Source organism: Urtica dioica, unplaced genomic scaffold (assembly GCF_054948205.1).
Source record: "Urtica dioica subsp. dioica isolate 48M unplaced genomic scaffold, U.dioica_male_clone48M_v1_H2 Urtica_dioica_male_H2_contig_21, whole genome shotgun sequence".
NCBI classification, from domain to species: domain Eukaryota; kingdom Viridiplantae; phylum Streptophyta; class Magnoliopsida; order Rosales; family Urticaceae; genus Urtica; species Urtica dioica.
The window spans coordinates 154128-177044 of record NW_028297222.1 but is presented as its reverse complement, the minus strand read 5'-3'; the positions used below and the strand labels follow the sequence as shown (position 1 = coordinate 177044).

The following is a 22917-nucleotide window of genomic DNA, read 5'->3' as shown; positions in this document are numbered from 1 at the left end:
TATAATTATCGATACCTCTTTGAGACAATATTCCGATAATAACATATCGCCAGACGGTAATGCCGTCCTGAAAACCTTCTTAGTTTTCACTACACTATTGCCTAATCTCCTAGTCAGTTCTAATGAAATAAAGCAATGCGTAGCACCAGAGTCAAACAATACTAAAGCATCAAGATGAGCTATAGGAAGCTGACCTGCTACTACATTCGAAGAGCTGGCTAAGGTATCGGCGTTGGTGTAGGCGTAGATACGAGCTTGAGCTGGTGGTAGCATTTGGGTGGATGCAGGTGCTTCCAAACGACCCAAAGAGATTTGCGGCCCTTCTAGTGCGGTCGGCATGTAGTTGAGTCGCCCGTTCTGATTCTGAGGCTGGTACTGTCCACTCTGAACAAAATTCGGCTTCGGGCAGTCCTTGAGGAAGTGACCCGACTGACCACACTTGAAGCAGGTCACGGTCCCTCTCCGGCATTCTCCAGGATGCATCTTTCCACAACTCTTGCATACTGGAAAATTTGTCCCCTCTACCTTGACCTTGTTGTTGGCATTACCTCCATTACCGGGATAAGTCCTTTTCTTCCCATTCCCATTTCCATGGGATTGCGCCCTGAGGCCTTGATTGTTGCGGTTGAGGTGATGGTTACTTGGTTGGTTTGGCTTCTTATTGGTGTCGGGACCCTTGTTTTGAGCCCTATCTTCTTTCCGAGCCTTATAAAATTGGGCCCGTTCCTCCTTCACTTGGATCAAGTGAAACTCGACACTCGTAGAATTTTTTTTTTTTTTTTTTTTTTTTATAAAAACATAGATGGTGAAAAAAAATGGTTTACTGCCCTTGGTGTATTTTTTTCCTCGACTCCTATATCTTAGTTTCTTGAGCCTTGTACCGATTGAGCAAAGTGGTGTCTAGAACCACTAGGTTTTGTTAAGATGCCAGGGCATAAAACTAGGATAATGCTCTTAGTACTATCTTTAGGAGTACTAACTCAACTAAGATCATAGTACTAGTATTGTCATTCACACACAAAAAAAAACATTCTTCACATATTGCATACTAAAATTCACTTATCTATGAGTATTGATTTGCCATAGATTTCATTTTAACATGAAATAAGACATCTTTTAAGCCATTGAGAAAAAAATTCGTAACAAAAGAAGTATATAAATACAATTGGAATGAGAGTAATAACATCTTATAAATAAGGAAAATGGAATGGAGTTTTGATCGTCAAGGACCACGCTCCAATTATCCATAAAAAAAAGACAAGTCATTACTTGTCAAAGAAAAGAAGATAAAAAAACATCTTGATCTCTAGCTCTTCCATGAACTTGACTACTGATTTCAATTCAATAAAAAAAACAAAAAAATTCTAACTAAAACATATTAAACTTACTTGAGTAGGGGATGCAGCCGTGCGGTTGAATAGCAAGGGTGGTCGTAGGTTCGTTGCTCTGATACCAACTGTGACGACCCGACTTTTCGGACCGTCATACTAACCTTAATTCTTTTACTTAGAAAAAAAAATAGTGGATAATTTTTTTTAAACATCGTTTCATATATTTATAAAGTTTAGACTTTAAAATAAAACAAATTTAAAAATAACCAACATCTGAAACCTTACAAAAACATTTGATGAAAATAAGAGAAGTACTTAATTCGGAATCTCAAACTAAAGTAGATGGTTTGAATATTCGACGGAAATAAAACCTCAAAAATTCAACTTCAGTTTTGCGAAACTAATTAAACTTGAAAAATATCTTAAGCATAAAAAATCTCAAACCGAGTGTTTAGAAAATTTCGTAGCGGAAGTCTTTTAAATAAGTGAGCGGAACCACAACCCAACCCCTTAGCCATCGAACGCCGCTGATCCACCTTCTCACTTGTTCATTTGTTGCTTACCTACAATACGGACGAATACACATAATATGAGCTAACGCTCAGCGAGAATAACTATAACTCACAAAAAGAGATGAGTAATGCGATGCATGATCCGGTTATTAGTGTTTTAAATTCTAATAGTGTCATGGTCTTTCGTATCATAAGTCTTATCATATTTTATTCGGGGTGCCCCTAGAGTAGTCGTACCAATTTCAGTGTACACTTTGGAAACGAACTACGGGGCTGCGACCTCCCATAGTTCGCACCATCTAATAACATATCATATGAGAAAACTCCCTTTATGAGCCCGTAGGTCGGCTCGAGAGAATTCTCTTAATACCTCCGTAGCTCGAGGCGGTACGACTCTCTTACTTATCTTATCACTTGATTATTTGTGTTACATACAAAGATGACATATGACATAAACATAAATAAAACATGCTAATAATTAGAACATGTTATGCCAAATTTGTACTAAACTCATACATAAACTCATCATAACCAAACATGACATAATAATCACAAATCACTCAATAACATATACACGCACATAAGAAATATCACACAATCAATCATATAACACATATTAACCAAATCAGATCACACACTCATCGTAATTAATTTTAAGCTAATCCGTATTGTAGTGAGATTATTCTCACCTTATTGAGCCGGGGAAAAGTTCTTAGACTCTCGAACGATTGGAAAAGCTATTCGGCTCGGTACCTATTCGAACGGGTAGGAATTAGGTTCTTAGAAGACACTTCTAGACTAACAAAGTTTCTGGAAAAAAAATCAGAGAAGGAACAGGGACGTCAAAAGACGAAAATACCCTTCGTCCTCGGGTTCCGGAAAAAAAAAATAATCTCAGAGAAAAATTCTGGAAAAATTCCAGAGACTATAAAATATAAATTTGAACATATTAGTCTTCAGTGATAAGACCAAAATCGGGCTCCAACATGAAGAAAACTAATTTAAACATATATTGTCTAAAAATTGGGTTTAAGAGAAAACGAGACGGATCTGCGCACTTGTTAAAATAAAATACTAACAAAAATACTTCCGGTAATTTAAACCTCATACTTATTTTTCTATGTAACAACAACATATATAGGTATCTCGTATACAAAATTCCAGCCAAAATACGATTTGCAAGTATTTTTAAAAAAATATAAAACCTCTCTGTTTGAAACAGGAATAAAACTTCGCGCAATAATTTTAATTTATTTTTATAAATTAAATAGTTTATCCAAAAATTACAAGATTTTTAAGACATACTAAAAACATGTTGAATATTCTGGTATAAAAATCCCAAATACAAATTCGTTTTGTAGCTGTTTTACTAAAATCAAAACTGGCTGTTTGGATCATTAAAAAGAAAGTTCTACGTACCGATGGTAAAAGATTTTTAGAATAAAAACGGTTTATCCAAAATTGATGAAATTAAAAATACATGCCGTAAACATCTTTAATATTTATGTATAAAAATTTCAGCTCAAAATAATATTCATAGCTATATAAAACATTGCGCTTTCTACAATACACAAGAATTATTCTCAGCCAGAAAAAAAAAAAAAAAAAAAAAAAAACTATCCTTTGATGTTCATAAGAAAATAAATACAAATATAAAAAAAAACAGTAACATGGCTTATCTTAGGGGCATGAAAGTACCTTGATAAGGCTGTATAGGATTGCTTATTAAGATTTTCAGGGGCAAAAAGGATGTGATTGCTTTGATTTATTATTATTATTTTTTTTTTGCTGGAGAGAAAGATCCGGAGAGATAGAATAAAGGAGATATGTATGAGAGGAACAAAAAAATTCTGACTTCAAAAAAATTATAAAACCTCTCGTCTCCTCATTTGATATAATTTACGTTACAAATTTTAATGTAACAATTGTCAATCAGAGAGCAATTAAAGTCTCACTAAAGGACGTATAAAATCAACATTCATGACACAAAATGTGATTGAATATTCTGATAGTATATTACCATTACCATTTCTTTACGTAACTTGCATAAAATATAACATCCTCTTTTGACTTTTCAAAACTTGTGATATATATATATATATATATATATATATATATATATATATATATATATATATTCTATACTTGTCAAATTCATTATTTTGTCTTTATACTCATTAAAGCTATACAAAAATACTTAACAAATAAAAAAAACTTTCTACGGGCATATATATATATATATATATATATATATATATATATATATATCTAATATTATACATGTGCATATATGGTTGATTAAAAAAAATTATAATACACAAAGAAAAGGAAAAAAAATAGTTTACATTATAAATTAAAAAGAATTTCACACATTACTAAGAATCAATAAAAGTACATACGTCTTCTTTATGTCCAGTTGCACATTACACACCCATAAAAGAAAAAGTTAGAGAAAAAAATTATTACTTAATCTAATGTACATAATATATACATACACACACGTAATTAAAATTTTATATCACATACTTTCATCTTAATAAGAAATTACATTTCAAAGAAATTTTATCTATAAGAAATTCTCATAATGACTAACTTAAAATTTTAATTTTCCATCACACAATTTAAATTTTCACATAGCTAAATTTTGGGGTTTCACAGGAACAAAGAACAACAAGTCATATATTGTTAACTCGAATGATGATGATGATTCAGACTGCAGTAAGTCAGGTGATGAGAACACTAACCTTCTCACTCTTAATGTTGTCACATATGGTAAAGATGAAGATACTGGTGATTCTACTCAGACCAGAAGTTGGCTGAACAACTTCCTGATGACTGGAGCAGTGATGACGAGGTTGATATTAATGAGGCGAATATTATCAAGAATTATTGTTTGCTGCATGAGAAATGGCTTGTTTTGATTGAGAACAACAAGAAGTTGAGTCAGACTATAGCTAGTCTGAAGTTCGAGAAGAATGGTCTTGAGAATAAGGTATATGATATTATCATTGAGATTCATGAATTATCTGATAGTGTGGTTATGTTGAAGGATCAGGTAACACAAACTAATAGACGTTACTATGAGGCATCTAAAGACTTGAGTCAGCTAAGAAAGAATGTGAAGATGCTGAATTCTAGCTCCCGCAATCTTAACTCCATTATTGTTTCATAGAGGAGGACTAGAGACAACAGAGGACTTGGATTCTATGGCTAGTCATCACACACTGAAACCAAGTTCATGAAAGCTAGTAAGAGCATAAAGAAGTCTACGGCCAAGAAGATGTTCAACCAACTACATAAACATGTCACTCGAACAACTAGTAGATAGAAGAAGAAGAAGAAGAAGAAGAAGAAGAAGAAGAAGAAGAAGAAGAAGAAGAAGAAGAAGAAGAAGAAGAAGAAGAAGAAGAAGAAGAAGAAGAAGAAGAAGAAGAAGAAGAAGAAGAAGAAGAAGAAGAAGAAGTGGGTATTCCACTATTGTAATAAAGCTAGTCACATCAAGCCTTGTTGTTTCAAGTACCAGACTAATCTAAGACTAAAGAAAGGGAAGAATTGGCTCCTATAAGACCGAGGGATTGGTTGTATTAGACTCAGAAACAACTGTTAGTTTTGATTTAGAAAAATGAAAAGATAGTTCATCAAACACCACATCTCTAGTTATAAACTGCCTGCCTTTTTCACTTAGGAACTTTAACCCTTTGTGTGTTAGACTACAATCAAGAAAAGTACATGGTGAGGATCTAAAGTCAAACTTATGCTTATTGTACGGTCTGAGGTTGGGGAAACAAAGATAACCAAACGTTTTCAGAGTTGTGTAGTCATGGTACTTTTTGTAAAGGATATGATCGTGTTTGGAAGTCCAAGACTACAATTGATAATCTATTTATCAAATAGATAGCAGTCCTAAAGGCTTCATCCCCAGTATTTTAGAGGCATGAAAACTTGGGCAAGAAGAGACAGACCACAATCAACTATATGTCTATGTTTTCTTTCAGATTTGCCATTTTGTTCATGAATATGGGGGACATAAATGTTGATTGTGAATACCTTGGGAGGTAAGGTATTTAGTGTAGACTCTATACTCACCACCCAATCAGTTTGCAGGTTTTTTATTTTGTGGCGAAATTGGAGTTCACCTTGTGTTTTGAATAGAATGAAAGTGTCTAAGGCTTCTGATTAGTTTTTAAGTAAATAAATCTAGGTATATCAAGAAAATCTATCTATGAAATGAACGTAATGCATGTATCCATTACTAGAGGGAATAAGTGATGGTCCCCAAATATCACAATAAATCATTTGAAGAGGTGAAATGTGTTTGGTATTAGAAACACAAAATGGAAATTTATGTACTTTACCAAGACACGGGCTGAACAAATGTAACTAAAATCTTTATTTATCCTTATAAGATTACAAGATTGTAGGACCTTTATCACAACTTTATCATAAGGATCTCTTAAGCGATTCTGCCATAACAAAAGTCCTTAGAGATATTATTTTGGCTACACCTAGTACAGGCTAACAGACAAGATACATTGACAGGTTGAGGGTCATTCAAATAGTTTTGTGTGGGTTTTTGTGATGTGCTGACTGGTGTAAGAAGTGTCATTTGTGAAGAACCAAACACATACAATCCAGCTTTAACATTCCCCTCAATTAAAGTAGCATTGGTGTTGAGATTCTTGACAACACAAAAAAGCAAGATGAAATTCAAAGAAAACGTTGTTGTCTTTAGCAAACTGAGACACACATAGCAAGTTTTTGGTGATTTTGGGTACATGTACGAGCTTATTGAGGATCTGGTTTTTATGCAATATAAGGTGAGTTAAAACATGATTAACCAATATGAGAAATGCATAAACCCTTACCATCCCCCATGTGGACTTGATCTTGACCATAGAATTTTGACTTGTTGGTGAAGTGACTTGATCAAGTAGTACTCAGCTCGCATGGCACGTTCAAGACAGTCATCAACAGTGGTAGCTGGCTGATTTCCACTATCAATGGCTAAGGCTAATTCCTGTCGGAACATGTCCATCATCCTCCTAACTCTTTCTGCTTCCGTCGGAACCAAGTGAGGACATAGTCTGGCCAACTAGTTGAACTTACTAATAGCCTTAGTCACCGTCATCGTGCCCTGTTTCAGCTCTGCAACCTCATTCTCTTAGGCATTCATCGCTCTCATGTTGATATTCTTCTTGTTTACAAAGTCATAGTGCGTACATCCCTCTTGTTGCCACTATTTCTCACTAATAACATGCGTCTTTCTTTACGACAAAGGACGCACATATGACCATCTTATGCTATGTATGTTCATAAAGTTGAAGATCGTATTGATCTCTGACATCCACTCGCCAGCTACTAAGGGATCAGTCAATCCTTCAAATTCGAGAGCTCTCATCATTCTAAATCTCTCAAAGAGATCACCAACAACAGTGAATTGTCCTATTAGAGGCACAACTTGAGGAACTGATTGTGCTTCCGCAGGCATATGTGCATGAGCTAGCGATAGTGGTGGTGATTGTTCACCTTCTCCAACTTCCTTACTTCCTTGGTGAAGTTCGTTCCTCAAATCGTGTATCTCTACTTCTTGAGCTTCTTGAGCTTCCGTATGAAAAATTAGGAGTGCTAACTCAACTAATACACAATACTAGTATTGAAAATTTTCAGATATTGCCTAAAAGACAATTCATTTATTCATGAATTCTAGTTTACTATAGAAGATTTTATTTGGAAATGAAATCAAACCTAATCACAACATAAGATGGCACATTGAAGCCACTAGAAAAATTCATATGAATTCTCAAAAACAAAAGGATTGTATGAATACAAAAATGAATAAGAGTAGTGCCATCTCAGAATAATGAAAGGAATAACAACATATCATCACAATATAGTTAATCTACATAGTTATTCCTTAGAGAATAACTCTAACATACAATTGTACTAAAACTTACTTGAGTAATGGATGCAACTGTGCGATCGAATAGCAAGGGTGGTCATAGGTTCGTTGCTCTGATACCAACTGTGACGACCCGACTTTTCGGACCGTCTTACTTTACTTACTTCTTTTGCTTATAAAAATTTTGTATAAAAAAGATGAGGATTTTTTTTTCCTTTTATCATGTAATACTCTTAAAAAACCGTAATCTAGAAATTCACAAATTATATATATATATATATATATATATATATATATATATATATATATATTTAAAAAAAACATATATTCTCAAACACTAAGTACGATAAAATCATACCAGTCCTTATCAAAATAATTTGATTGAAAATATAACAAGGAAATGAATAAAAAACTAAACCTTTAAACTATGATCATGGTAAAGCTTTGACCTTGAAAATATTTTGACGTTTACTCTAAAACCGGTATTTTAGTAGTAATTTAAAAGAAAATAAATTATAATAAATTTTCTAATCAAGCTAAGGAGAGAACATTACAAAACTATAACATAATACTTAATCTACATGAAGAATTTATTTTAGGAATTGTAATAAATATAAATTATTTAATGCGTAGCGGAAGTCTTTCTTACGCGTAGTGGCAACCATAACCCAACCCTCTTGCTATCGATGCCGCTGCTCCATACTCACCACTTAGCAGTAAGTTGTTTACCTACAGCACATACGTAACATTTTCGTGGAAATGAGCTATCGCTCAGCGAGAACAATATAAAACTCACAAAACAAGATGAGTAATGCAATGCATGAACCGGTTATTAGTATTTTCGTTCTAATAGGTGACATGGTCTTTCTTAACATAAATCTTATCATATTTTATATCGGGGCTCCCCTAGAGTAGTCGTACCAATTTCAGTGTACACTTTGGAAACCAAGATATGGGGTTGCAAAGTCTCATATTTCGCTCCATCTTAAAAACTTATAACATATGAGAAATTTCCCCATTTGGGCCCGTAATTCGGCTCGAGAAATTCTCTTTAAGACCTCCGTAGCTCGAGGCGGTACGACTCTCTTACTTATCTTTTCACTTTATTATTTAAGTGACATGCAATATGACATGTAATATAAATAAACATTACACATAACATCATACGTGACATGATTATAACTAAATAAAATAACATGACCAATGCATATGAAACATAACATAGCTCAACATTAACTAGCATTCCATGTATCATACAGTTAGCATAAAGACATGCACAACATCAACATACATAACGTCATATAATTCAAAAACATGTCGTTAATACTCCATTATCATCGCTTATCATATCATAGCACAACATAGTCTAAAATTCATAAACGTAGATATGTAATCATCGCATAATATATAAGAACTCATAAATCACATCATCATACTTAAACATATCGTACCTATAAACAGAACTACACAATACTATCAAACAAACCACGTCATGAATCGCGAAAAATCATCATAATTTTATTTAAAACTAATATGTGCTATAGTGAGAATGTTCTCACCTGGATTTGAAAATTTCGATCTTTGATCGTGAACGGCTTAAACGCTCTACGTACTCGGTTCAAAATCTAATAGGAAATGATTAATAATTAGGAAAATCACTTAATACCCACTAAAAATTAATATTCTAGACATAAAAGTTTTCTGAAAAAAATAGAACTCATCGTTAAGGGAAATTACTAAAATACCCTTAGCCTTGGAATCTCGACTAAAAAGAAATGTTGAGCTAAATTCTTCAAAACATTTCAGAAAATATTAAATAATATGCTGAATAATTTTTTCTGAAGAAACAATGCCAAAAACAACTTTTAGCTATTCCTTAAAATTCATATACTGAAAATTTTAATTACAAAGCAAAAGATAACGTACTCTTATACATTGAATTCAAACAAAATTGTTTAGCGTAACGTTTATTTTTCTAAAGCTCTATCAATTCTGTTCAATAATATTTTCCAAGAAAAAGGATATACAATATAAACTTAGCAAAACTTAGAACATAAAATAATATCTAATATTCTGAAAATTACCAAAAATTTAACCATTGTTAAAAAAAATATACTAAATTACCATTCTGTAATCATTTCATCTCAGAATAAGATATATATATATATATAGTATTTTAAATAATCATTTTCTTCGCTGCTAAGAAAATAACAAAATCAACTTGAATGTGAATTATTCTTTAATTTCTTAAAGAAAATACAAAAATAACATTTTTATGAAGGTTCTAAAAAAACGTTCTAGTAAAGAGTAAAATTTCGTACGAAGATACCTCTGTAGCAGTGGAAAAGAATTGCTCCAAAATACGTCTTAAAAACACCAAAATCGAAAGGGACTATGTGAGAGAAAGACTATATGAGAATGAGAGAGTGAATAGGGACTTTGTGAGAGAGACAGCATGTGTGTGGTACGCATTAATACTCTTAACTGGGTAAATAAAAGAAATTAATATCTATCCCTAATAACTTTGCAAAAATACCTCCATCAGATATCTCAAAATTTCAAAGTATCCTATCGTATTATTTATTAATTAATTCATGGTTTCTATGAGGAGCACATGCTCCGAAAATATCAGCCCACTTAACCACAAAAAATTGGCTTCTTATTTCCGTATATATATATATATATATATATATATACACACACACACACGTAATACACGGCATTCACACAAAATAATTTCCATTAACGCATGAAAAGACTTTTATTTAAATATGTTTTTCTCTTAAGAAAAACCTTACTGTGCCATACATGTCAGATTAATACTAAAACATTAACTTGTAGACATACCAAATATTTTGGATACTAAAAAAAAGAATCGGTATAGTTTACTTTTCCTTTATGACATATTTAATATGTAAATAGTTATTAACGTAAAACGTTATGCTATATATATACATATATATATACTAGTCTGGAACACGTGCTTCGCACGTGGTGTTTGTAGTTGTAATCAGTAAATAATAAAAATACATATGATTTAATTTACCATGTTTTTCTTCAAAGAATGATGTTAGAAATGAATATAAAGATATCAAATATTTCCACCATACATAATACGTAATCAGTTTAATTTTTGAGAGGGTCTCATAATAATTGCAAAAATTTAAAGGAATATTTAGTCAATAACATGTTGTGAGAAAAATTAGTAATGGTTTGGGACGAAGCAAATAAACATTTTTATATTACATAATTTGAAATAGGGAAAAATATACATATGAACCAATCAGTGGTGGTGTAAAAAAACTTAGTACCTGGTCATGCATTAGTTATTTATTCTCTAACACGAATATGTTATACTATGTTGGCAACGTAAAATAAATAAAAAAAAAGTTTATACATACCTCAACGATGTTAATACACCTTAATACAGTAAAGAAATTAAATAAAGATGGATGCTATTTTCGTCACACTGTAGAGATTGACTGCTCATACATACCCCTATATCACACCAATCCACAGACGAAGAAAAATTATATTAGATTAAATACATCAATGAGTCTCATAAGAGCTTACAGATACACTATCTAATTTCTAACATCCATCAAAGCAAATTGATCGTGTGCTAATTTATTACGTCTCAGTATTATTTTTATTTTCATTGATTGTTTTCTAGAAAAATAGAAATATCAATTAAAAGAATCATTCAAAAAAATAAAAATAAACCTTAAATGCGACGGTTTACAAATCCAAACTCACCACAACAACATTCATATCAGAGACTCGAATGCTTTGTATCAAACTCCTCAGCCACCATCTTAATTCCCTGTGAATAAAGAAGAAAAAATTACATATAAGACCACAAGCTTATAAAAAATAAAGCATTCTTCTTGAATCATGCCGAAGAAAACCAAAACCTTTGTTTACCTGAACACCTACAGTGTTTTGGGCCGTGACAGCAGCTATAACCGTAGGGCAGTAAACTCCATGGCAGTGCAAGCCTTGAAGTTGGCTTGAATCTCGCCGCCCGGTTCGTGATACCAGTCTGCTCTTTTTCAAAATTCCATGTTCTTTTGGTAAAACATTAGTAGACGTGGATTCTATAGGCAAGTCAAATTTTGTTCTGCTGGTTATGGTGAAAGTATTAGAAGCATATAGCACTATATCATTTTATTAGTAGTATTTATTTTCTCTTCACATGGGTTTGGATTTACGTTTTTTTTTGGGTTTTTATTAGCTCTGTATTAAATTGTGACTATAACCGATAGTATCTATAATGCTGGCCATCCTGAACGGCCTAAATATGCGCAGATTTTGGAAAAAATACCCTAATAGGTACTATTTAATGACAGTTTTAAAAAAGAAAACGCACATAAATGAAAGTTATATAAAATTCATACTCATAAATGACACCTTTACTCATAAATGACAGTTTTAAAAAAGAAAACCTAATAGGCAATTTTAATTTCTATAACTTTTATTTAATTATTTTTTCTTCCAATTTGTTTCAAATTTTGGAACATAATATCAAAAGAAAAGAAAAGAAAAGAAATAAAAGTAAAAAAGCAAAATAGCCTGAATCAGTTTTTTGTTTACTTCATGAAAAGAGCTATGCATACCCAGCAACTTGTCCGTTGGAATACCAGGGCCTCCACTGGTCCACAATCGCATAGCCGACCGATCTAGTCCACGCTTGAGTCCCCGTGTATGGAACACACATATCGTGATCGCCGCTGCTCACAAACAATCACATTCTCTAAACGATTTTCGCCTATATATTTCTAATCATCCACTGCGAAACGACGATCATCGAAAGTCTTACCTGAAAATGAGCGCTCGGTAGCCCTTGGACGTCAAGTTTTTGTGGTACGCAATCATGCTTCCCATGTCATGCATGTATGAGATCTTTCCGGTACATAACTCCCAATTACCAACCAAGCTCTTCTAATTTTTTTGAAAAAAAAAATATATATTTTCCATCACATTTTGACACCTTGTTGAAACATAAACAGAGGTCTAATTCTGGTCATTAGCCATAATCCATAGAAAGAAGAAATGGGGATAGATCATAGAAAGAATAATACCACTTCTGGTCTAATTCTGATCATTAGCCATAATCCATGAGCAATTGCAATTAAAGTTGTCCAAACAGAGGTTATGTATGATTGATCGACTTCTCTGCTACGATAGATCTGCGTGAACTGTAAAGACTCTGCCATATTATCTTATCTCTTCCCTACGTTGAACGAGAATATAACACAATTAAACCACAAAAAAAAGAGATAATCACACTATGAAGTCATAATTTTTTCAAGGAAAAAAAAATGAAAACAGATTTCATGTAACAGTAATGGCACTTCCAAAACAGCCAATTAGGTTCTCGAATTGAAGCAGCTTTCTCCCCAAATGGAAAACACTAAATATATTTCATTTGAAACTAAAATATTTAAACACAAATACGCCATCGAAAATCAAAGAGTTCGAAATTTCCAGAATCTACCTCATCGAACGAAGGATTCTCGAACACGCGAGCTTTTTGCAGACTCATATGGTCAGTGGCGGCGGCAATATAGAATCTGGGGGCGAATCGGTCTTTCTGCAGTACAGACAATAAGTTCAGCATCTCCGCAGTGTGACCCCCTGAAAGTGTAAGTAACCAAACCCATTTTTATAAAATCAGACAGAAAATTATTTTTTTTACCAAGAAAAAAAAATATATTCTTGCTACCTTGCTATATTCTTTTCAAAATTTTGGCTTTATCTTTATTTAGTTTTCACAAAGCGGCATTTTTCTAAGAAGTCTTTTTGACACACAAAAATAGATTTTTAAGGGGAAAAAAAAATTGTAAGAGTTGAGCTATACCTGAACCCAACACAATAAGGGTACTGAATGGTCTTGAAGCTTTTCCTCTGGCTTTTAGTGGCTTCCCCGTCCTCCATATAACATATACGAAACGAATCGAAATTATAACAACACAAATTGTGATCGCAGTCACACTAATTGCTAGGCTCGAGGACATGGCTGCAAAACATCACGACAATACAGTCAATTGCGATATTCATCTTAAAGCTTCAAACTTTGAAGACCAGTGAAAAAAAAAATAACAAACATTACCTTTTATTACTGGTTTATCATGAATCAAAATCCCTTTTGAAAAGGGATACACAAACCTCTATTTCCAACCAAGGGTGGTCAGAGGGTTGACGAACAAGGAAACCCTAGAAAACCGAAAAAGAGGAAATCGAACAAAACCCCAAAAATCAACAAACATCCATAACATTAAACACTTACCTTCTCAAATTCCATATTCCGCTGAAGATCTGACTCGGTATGACCCGCGTCGGAGATCGGTTCTGTGATCCCATGTGTCTCAGCCGCCGGCTTCGTGAGACGAAGAATTACCCGGACTCTCAGAGCCAACCATCTCTCTAGACGAACAAGGAAACCCGACAAAACAAAAAAAAAGAGGAAATCGAGCAAGTTAGGTTTTCGGGAATTATAGGGTTAGCTGAGTTTTGTGAGACGAAGAATTACCCGGACTCTCAGAGCCAACCATCTCTCTAGACGAACAAGGAAACCCTACAAAACAAAAAAAGAGAAAATCGAGCAAGTTAGGTTTTCGGGAACTATAGGGTTAGCTGAGTTTTTTGGGGGCAGAGAGAGAGCGGGCTTCGGGTCAGAGAGCGTTAATTTTCGGGGAAGATATTGAGACTAAGAAAACGGAGAGAGATTAATGACGTGGAAGTGAGGTGTCGAGTCAGGATTGGTTAAAAACAAGATGAATAGTCTATGAATAGTCAAATCACTTAAAATTAATTTGTTTTTCTTAACTAACATACATTAAAGAGATAATAAGAATTATAAAGCAAGTATCGTATTCACAAACATAAAACTAATATTTTCCATAGTTTTTCAATCAACACACGCAATCCTAAAATGCAAAGATGTGAAAGAAAAAAAGAAAAGTATGATGTTCGTTTAAAATAAAATAAAAATTAGTTTAATCAAAGTCTAGGTTTTTTGTTGGAGGTAGATGTTGCAGGGGAGAGATCATCATATTTGTTCTCCAATTCTTGGCCGATACAATTAAGCTCGGAGAGCTTGTAAACTTGGCTAACGGTGAGTTGGTGTTGCCTTCCTCTTGAATTAACAATTCTCGTGTCTTGAACATAGAACGCTTTTGTGATAGCTTCTTTGGCCTTGAATATTGGTTTCAAGGAATCTTTTGGCGTACCCTGTTTTAGCAAATGTGATTTAGTTTTGTAAATTATTCAAAATAATTTAGATAAGCAATACACATATCCATTTATTGATTTACCTGCTCCAAAATTTTGGATATTTGTGAAGCCTTGCATGAAAAGATCTTTTCAGCAGTGTAACCAAAGCACGTAGCTTCAAATTTTTCTGAGCCATCCGTCAAAATGAACTGAATGCGTAACCTACAAAGTACTTACACGCATGTGAGAGATATTGTTTCAAATTTGGAGTTCAACGATTAAAAAATTCTATGCATAGCACATACCACGGCACGACTTTACTCTTTTCAGTTCTACAACTTTGGCATGTGAAACGTTTATTGATCGGGAGGTTGGTTCCTTTCTTGCAATTCGAACATGCATTGTAGTAGAAACGCTGATCATAATTTACGACCGACGCCGTCGCTTTGACCCAATAATTTCCAGATTTATTCTCCTATTCACGTTTGAACTTTTAGACAATGAAAAATTTAATTTAACAAATAGAATGTAATAGTTTTCTTTGATACCTTCATGTTGGTATTTATGAATTCAGCAAGCAGTAGTAAATCTTGTTCTTTGGGTGGTGGTATAGGTTGCGTCGTTGGGTTCTTCTTTTGTTCTTTTGCCAACTTTTTTAGAGTTGATTCATTTTCCATATTCCTAGATTTAGGGAAGAAAAAAAAAGGTTAGTGTTAGCAAAAAGAATAAAGATTCACAATTTGAAGTCACATGAAACAACATGCATGTATATACCACTGAGAAAGAGATTTGGCAATGGAGAATTTAGGGTCAATATAAATTGTGCTCGATCCTTTTGTCGACAAGACGATGCCACCTAGGGAAAAAAAATTATTGAGCGATAATTCGTCATATGATATTAGAAATAGTTCCAAACTATTGTTGAATAACCATTATTAACAATCCTCAACAAATAGTATAGATTTCTAGAAATTCACCCTAATCGTAATTATTACTTGTGTAAAATGTGTGTATACATATATATAGATCGGTTTTGTGTGGAAATAACAATTAGCACTAAGTAGTAATTTATTAGCTAGCATATTTTTATTATTATTATTTTTTATAATAGTAGCTGTTGAAACTTGTTTTGAATCTTGTTCATGCCTTAATCCGATCTGTTGTGGCACATATTCAACAATTATTTATATTTCGTAAATCACTAATCTACGTAAGGTATATTAAAATATTTTTAGGCCATACACATATGGATCTACGAGCTATACAAAATAGAAGTAATGGAACTAATTTAAATTTTTTTAAACGAAGAAGTTATAATGGAGTAAAGTTTATCTTTCCAGTCAAAATAGATACTACGGATTACTATATATATATATTACATAGCCACATAAAATATGTTGATGTGTTATTGTAAACCTACATATTTTTACGTTCAAAACATAAGGTTACCAAATTCTATGTGTGTTATTGGTGAAAATCTACATATTTATACGTACAACAAGGAAAGCCTGCGAAATTTAGTCTCACTATTCTGTATGGTTTAATTAAAAAGCCAAAGAAATTTAAGTATTTTATAAACGATAAAATTTGAGTAATTAAAGCACCAGAAAAAAAAAGATTTACCTTGATAGTTTTTGGCTTTCAAATTAATTCCTGCAATAACCGGCCTGGTTTTCTTCATAGCTGAAATTAGGTTCGCTTCGTTTGTTGCAAAATTATCCCACAACGCTAATTTGATTACTTCAAAGCTGAGAGGAAAAATTAAAAGTGTTAAAAAAAAATTAATGAGTAAGGAGTACCAATGAGAACTACAAAGAAAGACGAACCTTTGATCGATCAATGTTAATTGACAGAAATCTACATTGTTTTTTAGATCTTGTTTCGAAATGTGAACGACGACTCCTAAGACGTCTGCCAAAAAATATGTTATGGAGATAAAATTAGAAATAATACAAAGTTAGACATCGTTTTGAATATGTATGAGACAATTTGTTAATTTTATAATACGTACTCAAATCGGTTTCTGTATCGACGAAAGTCTTGCACAAGTCGAGCGAAGTGAAGTTGTATAATTTTTCGATCATTGCTATGTTGTCTTGTTATATTTCTAATCATCCACTGCGAAACGACGATCATCGAAAGTCTTACCTGAAAATGAGCGCTCGGTAGCCCTTGGACGTCAAGTTTTTGTGGTACGCAATCATGCTTCCCATGTCATGCATGTATGAGATCTTTCCGGTACATAACTCCCAATTACCAACCAAGCTCTTCTAATTTTTTTGAAAAAAAAAATATATATTTTCCATCACATTTTGACACCTTGTTGAAACATAAACAGAGGTCTAATTCTGGTCATTAGCCATAATCCATAGAAAGAAGAAATGGGGATAGATCATAGAAAGAATAATACCACTTCTGGTCTAATTCTGATCATTAGCCATAATCCATGAGCAATTGCAATTAAAGTTGTCCAAACAGAGGTTATGTATGATTGATCGACTTCTCTGCTACGATAGATCTGCGTGAACTGTAAAGACTCTGCCATATTATCTTATCTCTTCCCTACGTTGAACGAGAATATAACACAATTAAACCACAAAAAAAAGAGATAATCACACTATGAAGTCATAATTTTTTCAAGGAAAAAAAAATGAAAACAGATTTCATGTAACAGTAATGGCACTTCCAAAACAGCCAATTAGGTTCTCGAATTGAAGCAGCTTTCTCCCCAAATGGAAAACACTAAATATATTTCATTTGAAACTAAAATATTTAAACACAAATACGCCATCGAAAATCAAAGAGTTCGAAATTTCCAGAATCTACCTCATCGAACGAAGGATTCTCGAACACGCGAGCTTTTTGCAGACTCATATGGTCAGTGGCGGCGGCAATATAGAATCTGGGGGCGAATCGGTCTTTCTGCAGTACAGACAATAAGTTCAGCATCTCCGCAGTGTGACCCCCTGAAAGTGTAAGTAACCAAACCCATTTTTATAAAATCAGACAGAAAATTATTTTTTTTACCAAGAAAAAAAAATATATTCTTGCTACCTTGCTATATTCTTTTCAAAATTTTGGCTTTATCTTTATTTAGTTTTCACAAAGCGGCATTTTTCTAAGAAGTCTTTTTGACACACAAAAATAGATTTTTAAGGGGAAAAAAAAATTGTAAGAGTTGAGCTATACCTGAACCCAACACAATAAGGGTACTGAATGGTCTTGAAGCTTTTCCTCTGGCTTTTAGTGGCTTCCCCGTCCTCCATATAACATATACGAAACGAATCGAAATTATAACAACACAAATTGTGATCGCAGTCACACTAATTGCTAGGCTCGAGGACATGGCTGCAAAACATCACGACAATACAGTCAATTGCGATATTCATCTTAAAGCTTCAAACTTTGAAGACCAGTGAAAAAAAAAATAACAAACATTACCTTTTATTACTGGTTTATCATGAATCAAAATCCCTTTTGAAAAGGGATACACAAACCTCTATTTCCAACCAAGGGTGGTCAGAGGGTTGACGAACAAGGAAACCCTAGAAAACCGAAAAAGAGGAAATCGAACAAAACCCCAAAAATCAACAAACATCCATAACATTAAACACTTACCTTCTCAAATTCCATATTCCGCTGAAGATCTGACTCGGTATGACCCGCGTCGGAGATCGGTTCTGTGATCCCATGTGTCTCAGCCGCCGGCTTCGTGAGACGAAGAATTACCCGGACTCTCAGAGCCAACCATCTCTCTAGACGAACAAGGAAACCCGACAAAACAAAAAAAAAGAGGAAATCGAGCAAGTTAGGTTTTCGGGAATTATAGGGTTAGCTGAGTTTTGTGAGACGAAGAATTACCCGGACTCTCAGAGCCAACCATCTCTCTAGACGAACAAGGAAACCCTACAAAACAAAAAAAGAGAAAATCGAGCAAGTTAGGTTTTCGGGAACTATAGGGTTAGCTGAGTTTTTTGGGGGCAGAGAGAGAGCGGGCTTCGGGTCAGAGAGCGTTAATTTTCGGGGAAGATATTGAGACTAAGAAAACGGAGAGAGATTAATGACGTGGAAGTGAGGTGTCGAGTCAGGATTGGTTAAAAACAAGATGAATAGTCTATGAATAGTCAAATCACTTAAAATTAATTTGTTTTTCTTAACTAACATACATTAAAGAGATAATAAGAATTATAAAGCAAGTATCGTATTCACAAACATAAAACTAATATTTTCCATAGTTTTTCAATCAACACACGCAATCCTAAAATGCAAAGATGTGAAAGAAAAAAAGAAAATTATGATGTTCGTTTAAAATAAAATAAAAATTAGTTTAATCAAAGTCTAGGTTTTTTGTTGGAGGTAGATGTTGCAGGGGAGAGATCATCATATTTGTTCTCCAATTCTTGGCCGATACAATTAAGCTCGGAGAGCTTGTAAACTTGGCTAACGGTGAGTTGGTGTTGCCTTCCTCTTGAATTAACAATTCTCGTGTCTTGAACATAGAACGCTTTTGTGATAGCTTCTTTGGCCTTGAATATTGGTTTCAAGGAATCTTTTGGCGTACCCTGTTTTAGCAAATGTGATTTAGTTTTGTAAATTATTCAAAATAATTTAGATAAGCAATACACATATCCATTTATTGATTTACCTGCTCCAAAATTTTGGATATTTGTGAAGCCTTGCATGAAAAGATCTTTTCAGCAGTGTAACCAAAGCACGTAGCTTCAAATTTTTCTGAGCCATCCGTCAAAATGAACTGAATGCGTAACCTACAAAGTACTTACACGCATGTGAGAGATATTGTTTCAAATTTGGAGTTCAACGATTAAAAAATTCTATGCATAGCACATACCACGGCACGACTTTACTCTTTTCAGTTCTACAACTTTGGCATGTGAAACGTTTATTGATCGGGAAGTTGGTTCCTTTCTTGCAATTCGAACATGCATTGTAGTAGAAACGCTGATCATAATTTACGACCGACGCCGTCGCTTTGACCCAATAATTTCCAGATTTATTCTCCTATTCACGTTTGAACTTTTAGACAATGAAAAATTTAATTTAACAAATAGAATGTAATAGTTTTCTTTGATACCTTCATGTTGGTATTTATGAATTCAGCAAGCAGTAGTAAATCTTGTTCTTTGGGTGGTGGTATAGGTTGCGTCGTTGGGTTCTTCTTTTGTTCTTTTGCCAACTTTTTTAGAGTTGATTCATTTTCCATATTCCTAGATTTAGGGAAGAAAAAAAAAGGTTAGTGTTAGCAAAAAGAATAAAGATTCACAATTTGAAGTCACATGAAACAACATGCATGTATATACCACTGAGAAAGAGATTTGGCAATGGAGAATTTAGGGTCAATATAAATTGTGCTCGATCCTTTTGTCGACAAGACGATGCCACCTAGGGAAAAAAAATTATTGAGCGATAATTCGTCATATGATATTAGAAATAGTTCCAAACTATTGTTGAATAACCATTATTAACAATCCTCAACAAATAGTATAGATTTCTAGAAATTCACCCTAATCGTAATTATTACTTGTGTAAAATGTGTGTATACATATATATAGATCGGTTTTGTGTGGAAATAACAATTAGCACTAAGTAGTAATTTATTAGCTAGCATATTTTTATTATTATTATTTTTTATAATAGTAGCTGTTGAAACTTGTTTTGAATCTTGTTCATGCCTTAATCCGATCTGTTGTGGCACATATTCAACAATTATTTATATTTCGTAAATCACTAATCTACGTAAGGTATATTAAAATATTTTTAGGCCATACACATATGGATCTACGAGCTATACAAAATAGAAGTAATGGAACTAATTTAAATTTTTTTAAACGAAGAAGTTATAATGGAGTAAAGTTTATCTTTCCAGTCAAAATAGATACTACGGATTACTATATATATATATATTACATAGCCACATAAAATATGTTGATGTGTTATTGTAAACCTACATATTTTTACGTTCAAAACATAAGGTTACCAAATTCTATGTGTGTTATTGGTGAAAATCTACATATTTATACGTACAACAAGGAAAGCCTGCGAAATTTAGTCTCACTATTCTGTATGGTTTAATTAAAAAGCCAAAGAAATTTAAGTATTTTATAAACGATAAAATTTGAGTAATTAAAGCACCAGAAAAAAAAAGATTTACCTTGATAGTTTTTGGCTTTCAAATTAATTCCTGCAATAACCGGCCTGGTTTTCTTCATAGCTGAAATTAGGTTCGCTTCGTTTGTTGCAAAATTATCCCACAACGCTAATTTGATTACTTCAAAGCTGAGAGGAAAAATTAAAAGTGTTAAAAAAAAATTAATGAGTAAGGAGTACCAATGAGAACTACAAAGAAAGACGAACCTTTGATCGATCAATGTTAATTGACAGAAATCTACATTGTTTTTTAGATCTTGTTTCGAAATGTGAACGACGACTCCTAAGACGTCTGCCAAAAAATATGTTATGGAGATAAAATTAGAAATAATACAAAGTTAGACATCGTTTTGAATATGTATGAGACAATTTGTTAATTTTATAATACGTACTCAAATCGGTTTCTGTATCGACGAAAGTCTTGCACAAGTCGAGCGAAGTGAAGTTGTATAATTTTTCGATCATTGCTATGTTGTCTTCTTGCACTTCTTCAATTGTTGTACTTCTTCTAAACGTTAAATGAGTGTGTGTTCCATGTAATTTGAACGCAGGTTTTTCTTCATCCACCGTCGCATTTGAAACATTATATGTTTTCCCTAACTCTAGAGTGTCTTGGAGAGTCTCGACGTCGTTGTTGAATATTGTCGCCCGTATCTTGTTTGCCTATTAAAAAAGAATTGTTTAAAATGGTAAATGTTATTAAAAAAAAAAAACAAACGTTGTTTTTTGAAAGCACTAACCTTCGAATCAATCAAAACCATGTTTTGGTGTTTGGCTCCCGTGTCTCTATTTTTCTATTCACAAACATAAAACTAATATTTTCCATAGTTTTTCAATCAACACACGCAATCCTAAAATGCAAAGATGTGAAAGAAAAAAAGAAAATTATGATGTTCGTTTAAAATAAAATAAAAATTAGTTTAATCAAAGTCTAGGTTTTTTGTTGGAGGTAGATGTTGCAGGGGAGAGATCATCATATTTGTTCTCCAATTCTTGGCCGATACAATTAAGCTCGGAGAGCTTGTAAACTTGGCTAACGGTGAGTTGGTGTTGCCTTCCTCTTGAATTAACAATTCTCGTGTCTTGAACATAGAACGCTTTTGTGATAGCTTCTTTGGCCTTGAATATTGGTTTCAAGGAATCTTTTGGCGTACCCTGTTTTAGCAAATGTGATTTAGTTTTGTAAATTATTCAAAATAATTTAGATAAGCAATACACATATCCATTTATTGATTTACCTGCTCCAAAATTTTGGATATTTGTGAAGCCTTGCATGAAAAGATCTTTTCAGCGGTGTAACCAAAGCACGTAGCTTCAAATTTTTCTGAGCCATCCGTCAAAATGAACTGAATGCGTAACCTACAAAGTACTTACACGCATGTGAGAGATATTGTTTCAAATTTGGAGTTCAACGATTAAAAAATTCTATGCATAGCACATACCACGGCACGACTTTACTCTTTTCAGTTCTACAACTTTGGCATGTGAAACGTTTATTGATCGGGAAGTTGGTTCCTTTCTTGCAATTCGAACATGCATTGTAGTAGAAACGCTGATCATAATTTACGACCGACGCCGTCGCTTTGACCCAATAATTTCCAGATTTATTCTCCTATTCACGTTTGAACTTTTAGACAATGAAAAATTTAATTTAACAAATAGAATGTAATAGTTTTCTTTGATACCTTCATGTTGGTATTTATGAATTCAGCAAGCAGTAGTAAATCTTGTTCTTTGGGTGGTGGTATAGGTTGCGTCGTTGGGTTCTTCTTTTGTTCTTTTGCCAACTTTTTTA

The 22917-nt window shown here is 33.3% G+C and overlaps 4 protein-coding genes and 1 long non-coding RNA gene across 16 annotated transcripts; all 5 read right to left on the bottom strand.

The window, feature by feature from the left end:
• Positions 1–1254: 1254 nt before the first annotated feature.
• LOC149376277 (uncharacterized) lies at positions 1255–3602 on the bottom strand. Its single transcript, XR_016295381.1, has 3 exons — positions 3542–3602; positions 2533–2596; positions 1255–1894 (listed from the first exon to the last, which is right to left on the bottom strand). It is a non-coding gene; the product is annotated as an uncharacterized LOC149376277 (long non-coding RNA).
• A 7279-nt stretch (positions 3603–10881) lies between these two features.
• On the bottom strand, positions 10882–14456 carry LOC149376276 (uncharacterized). 9 transcript variants are annotated; one of them, XM_089606510.1, is made up of 11 exons: positions 14275–14456; positions 14032–14168; positions 13855–13958; positions 13603–13761; positions 13240–13379; positions 12824–12940; positions 12562–12683; positions 12359–12472; positions 11667–11865; positions 11499–11565; positions 10893–11240 (listed from the first exon to the last, which is right to left on the bottom strand). In XM_089606510.1, the coding sequence occupies exons 4-10, from the start codon at positions 13757–13759 to the stop codon at positions 11515–11517; spliced, it is 900 nt and encodes a 299-aa protein (XP_089462636.1). In that variant the 5' UTR covers positions 13760–13761; positions 13855–13958; positions 14032–14168; positions 14275–14456; the 3' UTR covers positions 10893–11240; positions 11499–11514. The 9 variants fall into 9 exon arrangements, with proteins under 9 accessions (XP_089462642.1, XP_089462644.1, XP_089462636.1 ...); XM_089606516.1 differs by lacking the exon at positions 14275–14456 and having other exon boundaries at positions 10882–11240; positions 11679–11865; positions 14032–14260; XM_089606509.1 differs by lacking the exon at positions 14275–14456 and having other exon boundaries at positions 14032–14260.
• Positions 13872–17041, bottom strand: LOC149376275 (replication protein A 70 kDa DNA-binding subunit D-like). The gene is made up of 11 exons (XM_089606524.1): positions 16969–17041; positions 16784–16868; positions 16581–16705; positions 15732–15813; positions 15506–15638; positions 15263–15432; positions 15059–15179; positions 14825–14975; positions 14275–14319; positions 14032–14168; positions 13872–13958 (listed from the first exon to the last, which is right to left on the bottom strand). Exons 1-11 carry the CDS (start codon positions 17039–17041, stop codon positions 13872–13874), a joined length of 1209 nt encoding a protein of 402 aa, XP_089462650.1.
• Positions 17042–17077: 36 nt separating this feature from the next.
• LOC149376274 (uncharacterized) lies at positions 17078–19001 on the bottom strand. Of its 4 annotated transcripts, XM_089606506.1 has the most exons (7): positions 18819–19001; positions 18576–18712; positions 18399–18502; positions 18147–18305; positions 17784–17923; positions 17368–17484; positions 17078–17227 (listed from the first exon to the last, which is right to left on the bottom strand). In XM_089606506.1, the coding sequence occupies exons 4-7, from the start codon at positions 18301–18303 to the stop codon at positions 17102–17104; spliced, it is 540 nt and encodes a 179-aa protein (XP_089462632.1). In that variant the 5' UTR covers positions 18304–18305; positions 18399–18502; positions 18576–18712; positions 18819–19001; the 3' UTR covers positions 17078–17101. The 4 variants fall into 4 exon arrangements, 3 of the variants coding, with proteins under 3 accessions (XP_089462632.1, XP_089462631.1, XP_089462633.1); XM_089606505.1 differs by lacking the exon at positions 18819–19001 and having other exon boundaries at positions 18576–18804; XR_016295378.1 differs by lacking the exon at positions 18819–19001 and having other exon boundaries at positions 17103–17227; positions 17368–17519; positions 18576–18804.
• A 287-nt stretch (positions 19002–19288) lies between these two features.
• Positions 19289–21883, bottom strand: LOC149376273 (replication protein A 70 kDa DNA-binding subunit D-like). Its single transcript, XM_089606523.1, has 9 exons — positions 21863–21883; positions 21515–21785; positions 21330–21414; positions 21127–21251; positions 20276–20357; positions 20050–20182; positions 19807–19976; positions 19603–19723; positions 19289–19519 (listed from the first exon to the last, which is right to left on the bottom strand). The coding sequence occupies exons 1-9, from the start codon at positions 21881–21883 to the stop codon at positions 19289–19291; spliced, it is 1239 nt and encodes a 412-aa protein (XP_089462649.1).
• Positions 21884–22917: the final 1034 nt, after the last annotated feature.

Excerpts from the sequence above, each read along its gene's own strand:
- LOC149376276 (XM_089606510.1), bottom strand. The coding sequence starts at position 13,759 with ATGTCCTCGAGCCTAGCAATTAGTGTGACTGCGATCACAATTTGTGTT. Across the intron at positions 13,380-13,602 it reads CCTTATTGTGTTGGGTTCAG|GGGGTCACACTGCGGAGATG; the intron begins GTATAGCTCAAC and ends TTACACTTTCAG. Across the intron at positions 12,684-12,823 it reads TCAGAATTAGACCAGAAGTG|AAGAGCTTGGTTGGTAATTG; the intron begins GTATTATTCTTT and ends CAAAAAAATTAG.
- LOC149376275 (XM_089606524.1), bottom strand. The coding sequence starts at position 17,041 with ATGATCGAAAAATTATACAACTTCACTTCGCTCGACTTGTGCAAGACT. Across the intron at positions 14,976-15,058 it reads TATCCAAAATTTTGGAGCAG|GGTACGCCAAAAGATTCCTT; the intron begins GTAAATCAATAA and ends TTGCTAAAACAG. Across the intron at positions 14,320-14,824 it reads CAAGCTCTCCGAGCTTAATT|GGTTTCCTTGTTCGTCTAGA; the intron begins GTATCGGCCAAG and ends TTTGTTTTGTAG.
- LOC149376274 (XM_089606506.1), bottom strand. The coding sequence starts at position 18,303 with ATGTCCTCGAGCCTAGCAATTAGTGTGACTGCGATCACAATTTGTGTT. Across the intron at positions 17,485-17,783 it reads AGAATCCTTCGTTCGATGAG|TTCACGCAGATCTATCGTAG; the intron begins GTAGATTCTGGA and ends GAGTCTTTACAG. Across the intron at positions 17,228-17,367 it reads TCAGAATTAGACCAGAAGTG|AAGAGCTTGGTTGGTAATTG; the intron begins GTATTATTCTTT and ends CAAAAAAATTAG.
- LOC149376273 (XM_089606523.1), bottom strand. The coding sequence starts at position 21,883 with ATGGTTTTGATTGATTCGAAG. Across the intron at positions 20,358-21,126 it reads GAAAGCCAAAAACTATCAAG|GTGGCATCGTCTTGTCGACA; the intron begins GTAAATCTTTTT and ends TTTTTTCCCTAG. Across the intron at positions 19,724-19,806 it reads AAGAGTAAAGTCGTGCCGTG|GTTACGCATTCAGTTCATTT; the intron begins GTATGTGCTATG and ends AGTACTTTGTAG.